Source organism: Ranitomeya imitator, chromosome 1, assembly GCF_032444005.1.
Source record: "Ranitomeya imitator isolate aRanImi1 chromosome 1, aRanImi1.pri, whole genome shotgun sequence".
NCBI classification, from domain to species: domain Eukaryota; kingdom Metazoa; phylum Chordata; class Amphibia; order Anura; family Dendrobatidae; genus Ranitomeya; species Ranitomeya imitator.
This window is the reverse complement of record NC_091282.1, coordinates 1,087,908,342-1,087,914,341: the sequence shown is the minus strand read 5'-3', so window position 1 is coordinate 1,087,914,341 and position 6,000 is coordinate 1,087,908,342. Positions and strand designations below refer to the sequence as shown.

General features: G+C 44.2%; 1 protein-coding gene across 1 annotated transcript in view; it reads left to right on the top strand.

Annotated features, from left to right (window-relative positions):
* Nucleotides 1-243: 243 nt before the first annotated feature.
* Nucleotides 244-6,000, top strand: part of SPATA4 (spermatogenesis associated 4) — a 29,256-nt gene continuing 23,499 nt past the window's right edge. Inside the window, exon 1 of the mRNA XM_069744261.1 lies at nucleotides 244-427. Within this exon, the coding sequence (XP_069600362.1) occupies nucleotides 324-427 (104 nt within the window). The 5' untranslated portion in view covers nucleotides 244-323. The remainder of the gene's footprint in view (nucleotides 428-6,000) is intronic.

Below are 6,000 nucleotides of genomic sequence, written 5' to 3'. Positions count from 1 at the left end.
ACCCCGCAGATCAAGAAACTATCCTGCAGTGAAAGGGTTAAGAGACCGAGCTGACCGGCTACATATAAGCCGATCCTTCCCTGTGGGGTAATTACGTGCACAGACAGCAGGGGGCGCTCATGGCTGCACACTCCCCTATGAAGCTGGACGTTATCTCTATCTCTGCGTCATGTGATAATAATGAGCCCGCCCCACACTAGTGACGTCACCGGCAGAGGGCAGGGTTCCTCATTGGTGTACACCCGTAGTCATAGTAACGGTTGCCTGGTTACATAGAACGCTGGCTGTCCGGTGCGGTGGCAGAAGCGGCGTGTCCGGTCATAATGACGTCATATTCCGAGGCCCCGAAAAAGAGCGGGGTCCCCAGAGACGTGCTGAAATGGCTGCAGAGCCTGGACCTCAGCGTCTTCCCCAAGAGCTTCCGAAGGTATCTGCAGGGAATGCTGGGGGTGGTTCTCCTGGTGTGGGGTTTCCCATAGGTTGCAGATAACGCCAGCACGGGCCGGGGCCCAGCGCTGCGGCTTCTCCTGTCAGGCCCACTCTCTGCATGATTAACCCCTTCCAGGGATTGTCCGGTACAGGCAAAAAACGAACAAAAACAAGGATCCCGAAAAATAACCTTTATTAGAGCTCGATAAAAGAACTCTTTTCAACAACAATAAAACGATACCAAAAAACACAGACTATGTACCTGTTACTCCCTAGGGAATCGCTATATTACACACTGCCTAGCAGTGGGGGGAGGCACCCGAATTTACTGCCATAGGCGCCCCCACGCCTTGTCGGCTCACCCTAAAAAATCCCTAGAGGTCCCTAAAATGCAGGAAACCTGGTAGAACCTGTGGGGAAAGAACTACCTGGCAGCGGAGGTAGGCACCCGAATTTGAAGCTGTAGGCGCCCCCACTCAACGTCGACTGACCCTAGGGTCCCTTAAGAATCCCTACAATAGGATAGAAAATAAAGAAAATGTCCCAATACACCCTAGTTCCCCCCAAAAATAAATAAAGCAAAAATAAAGAAACTACATTTTATCATAGATGTAAAATGATGAAAAAGGTTTTATCAACAAATGATATGTCATATAGGGGAAAAGGATAAACCCAAGACAATAGACAAAGTGTAGAATAAACCAAATGCAGTAAACCTACTATTGTCCGGGTGACTAGGATGTGATATAACTAGTATTGTCCCAATAATTCCATACACCGTTACTAGAGTAATGAATGACCACCAAGAAATACAAAAAATGCAGAGGTCGTCTCATAGATCAATATAACGGAGTTCATTCAAAAGTCTGTACTGCCAGCATAGGACACAATCATCCTTCGCAGCAAGGACAAAGATATCCCCCACTATAAGTAACTGTGGTATCTAATCTCATAGTGGGGATATCTTTGTCCTTCTTGCTGCGAAGGATGATTGTGTCCTATGCTGGCAGTACAGATTTTTGAATGAACTCCGTTATATTGATTGATTGATTTTTTTGGGCGCCTATCGCAGTAAATTAGGGTGCCTACCCCCACTGCTAGGCAGTGAGTAATATAGCGATTCCCTAGGGAGTAACAGGTACATATTCTGTGTTTTTTGGTATTGTTTTATTGTTGTTGAAAAGAGTTCTTTTATCTAGCTCTAATAAAGGTTATTTTTTAGGGATCCTTGTTTTTGTTAGTTTTTTGCTTGGTCTAGGATTCTACTGTATCTTTCTGTGGTTTTTGATTGTCCAGTACAGACCGGGGGATCCTGGGAGTGAGGGTCCTAGAGGCCCCCACAGGGCTGCCACTAGGAATTTCGGGGCCCCATACTGGCAACATTTTTTGGGCCCCCTTGAGACTCTGCCCAGGCTCCACCCCAGCCCCGCCTCCACCCCTCGAACTGTCCACAGCCCCACCGCTCTCTCTTGGAAAGAGTCTTCTCACCTATCACACGTAAAGTTCCCATCACCGGATCACACATATAGCCGGCAGCTTTTGTTTTGGCCAATAGATTTTTTAAGCCAACAATAGAACACACTTGCGCTACTAAATAGATAACCCAAGTGCTGCAGGTATTTAGGCAGATCCGTGCACACTCTACCAGAAAAACAAATAGACCAATTAAAATAATAAATACCGCGCTACAAGGGTTAAAGGTTGGTTTAAAAACAGATTAATTATTACTGCACCTGAGTGCAACAGGCTTGGCAAGATAAAGTGAACAAACTATACTGGTGTTCACACAATCGTCAGTTCACACTGGTACAGCCCGCAGTTGGAGTCCTCAGTGATTTGGATGTGCGCTATATGCAATATAATAGAAATAAATAAATAGTAGAGCACGTACCATGGTGGTGTAAATAGTAGCTGGAACTGAGCGGACCCCCGGATGCATGCGGTACTTCACAGCGGAGGACCAGAGTTTAGTGAATAGAAGTATTCCTCAGAGCGGTGGCGATCAGCTGGGCACGCACCGGATACCAGTAGATCAGTCAGAGGACCGGGTGCCGATGAACAGTACAGAGCCAGGAGTCGTCCCGCCCGGAGGCGATCCTGGATGTACTGAAAAAATGGCCGACGCTGCTGCGCAGCGTGTGACGTCACAGGCCTACGGAGTTACACTGGAGCAAAAAACCAAACCGACGCGTTTCGGAGTGTAACGCACTCCTTCCTCAGGGTTACCGCCCCCAGATGACTGGCTCCATATTTATGCACACGCGCTGGAAGCCCAACTGCGTGCTGCATATTAACTCTATCCTGCCTGGTCCTCGTCAACTACGGTACAATGTTATACAGGTCCTTCTCAAAAAATTAGCATATACTGTAAAATTTCATTATTTACCATAATGTAATGATTACAATTAAACTTTCATATATTATAGATTCATTATCCACCAACTGAAATTTGTCAGGTCTTTTATTGTTTTAATAATAAAAAGAGTGCGCGCTTCAGCTGAGTGGAGGGAGCTTCGCTGCAGGAGAGCGGCCAGGTAAGAAGAATTTTTTTTTTTTATTGAGAGCGGCAGAATGCTGCACACTGGGGCGGCAGAAGGCTGCACACTGGGGTGGCAGAAGGCTGGACACGGGGGCGGCAGAAGGCTGGACACGGGGGCGGCAGAATTCTGAATGCTGGACAGGGGGGCAGAATGCTGGGGTGGGAGAATGCTGGACACGGGTGCAGAATGCTGGACATTGGGGGCATGACTGGAGACACGGGGCAGGATTGTAGACATAGGGGGCAAAATGGAGATACGGGCATGATTGGAGACACGGGGCAGGACTGGAGACAAATCATGCAGGATCATGGGGCAGGATGGATACGATGGAGACAGATGGGGCAGGATGGGGAGATCATATGTGGCAGGATGGATACGATGGAGACAGATGGGGCAGAATGGGGAGATCATATGGGGCAGAATGGATACTCATGAGGGCAGGATGGGAGAACATATGGCTGGAGCAAGGAATGAGATACACGGGGCCAGGATGGGGGATATTATTATTACCATAGGGGCTAATTAAGGGATATTATTACTGCAGTGATGTATTTATTTTATTTTTTTGAGGACACTTTTTTAAATGGAGGGGTGATCCTGTTACTGTGTAGAGTGATACTATGTTGCCTTTTTTTCTTAATGTGGTGTAATGTAGAAGTTGGAAAAAACTAAGTAATGTATTCTGCAAGCGGAGCTCGAGATAACTGTGTTATTTCCTGCAGAGATGAGTCCTGGCTGGAAGAAATGATGGCGGTCTGTGCTGGATGAAAGATGAAAAACAAAGATGAAGGACTTCACCTAGAGACGTCACTGGTGAGTCAGTGTGTTTCCTATACACTGACACTATACACTGTATACTATATACAGAGCTCCTGTATATAATGTCACCAGTGATCATTGTATTACCTCTACACAGACACTGAATACTAAGTACAGATCTCCTGTGTATAATGGCACTTATGGTGATATTAATATTGTTTTTTTTATTACTGATCAGTATTGTAGTATTCAGTCACTATGTGGTGGTAAATTGGTAATATGTGGTCTGGTCATGGTGTTGTGGTATTTGTCCCTTGTATATGATATTATTGGTCATTTTAAAAATTGAAAAATAAAAATATACCTGAATTATATTGAATATTTTAACAAATATTTAGTAGGTTACAGCTGAGTATGGCCCGGCCAAAAGTGTCTACCGCCAGCGGCTTAAAAAATCTATTAAAATAATAAATACCGCGCTACAAGGGTTAAAGGTTGGTTTAAAAACAGATTAATTATTACTGCACCTGAGTGCAACAGGCTTGGCAAGATAAAGTGAACAAACTATACTGGTGTTCACACAATCGTCAGTTCACACTGGTACAGCCCGCAGTTGGAGTCCTCAGTGATTTGGATGTGCACTATATGCAATATAATAGAAATAAATAAATAAATAGTAGAGCACGTACCATGGTGGTGTAAATAGTAGCTGGAACTGAGCGGACCCCCGGATGCATGCGGTACTTCACAGCGGAGGACCAGAGTTTAGTGAATAGAAGTATTCCTCAGAGCGGTGGCGATCAGCTGGGCACGCACCGGATACCAGTAGATCAGTCAGAGGACCGGGTGCCGATGAACAGTACAGAGCCAGGAGTCGTCCCGGCCGGAGGCGATCCTGGATGTACTGAAAAAATGGCCGACGCTGCTGCGCAGCGTGTGACGTCACAGGCCTACGGAGTCACACTGGGGCAAAAAACCAAACCGACGCGTTTCGGAGTGTAACGCACTCCTTCCTCAGGGTTACCGCCCCCAGATGACTGGCTCCATATTTATGCACACGCGCTGGAAGCCCAACTGCGTGCTGCATATTAACTCTATCCTGCCTGGTCCTCGTCAACTACGGTACAATGTTATATGCCTGAAACCACACGAATGGTCCTTGGGAATAAAGCAGAGGATTTAGTAGTATCCAATCATTCTAAAAAGGGCTTTTTACCATGCAAAGGGTGTTATGGTTGTATGCACACCTCTTTTAAAAAAATGAGACAATTGACATTCCTGGACTCAAATGCTAGCCAACATTTTACGATCGAAGATTGTATATCCTGCCATACCGCTGGGGTCATTTATTTAATTCAATGCCCATGCAAGAAGTTGTATATTGGCCGTACCAAACGCCAACTAAAAGTACGGATTAGGGAACATTTTAAAAATATACAGAAGGGGTTTGTGGGTCATCCACTCTCCCGCCACTTTAGGGAGAAACATGGGCAATCCCTAAAAGGCACATCTTTCTGTGGCATTCAAATTGTACGTCCAGATAAAAGAGGTGGGGATTTTCTTGGAAAAATGTCTCGTCTTGAATCCCAATGGATCTTCACCCTAGATAGTTTGCATCCTAGGGGATTAAATTGTGAGCTAGAATTGTACGCATTTTTATTAACATTGTAGTAACGGCCCATTATGGAGCATGAAGTGTGTATTGCTGGGACCCTATGTACATCCCAAGACGTGCTTCCATGAATGGGTACAGTTATTCTGCATTTATTTATTTATTCATTTTATCTATTTGTACAATTATATTTAGGTTTTAGTTTTGTTTTATAAGTTTTAATTAGTTATAATAAAAATTGATATCGTTTAACAAGTATGTTGTATTGGATATGTAATGTGTGCAATCTTAGGTTTTACTATCATTTGAATTTATGTATGTAAGGTGTTCCCTTTGGGGGCAGATAGGCTGAGTATGTGGCAGAGCTTTTAATATTAATAGTTTATTAATGTGGTGCTTCTATTAGAGGGGACAGGAATGGGGAGCGTAGGCACTAATCGTTACATCTTGAGTGCAGGTTATCAGTGGTTTCAGGCATACAGGTCCTTCTCAAAAAATTAGCATATAGTGTAAAATTTCATTATTTACCATAATGTAATGATTACAATTAAACTTTCATATATTATAGATTCATTATCCACCAACTGAAATTTGTCAGGTCTTTTATTGTTTTAATACTGATGATTTTGGCATACAACTCCTGATAAATTTTGTATGAAT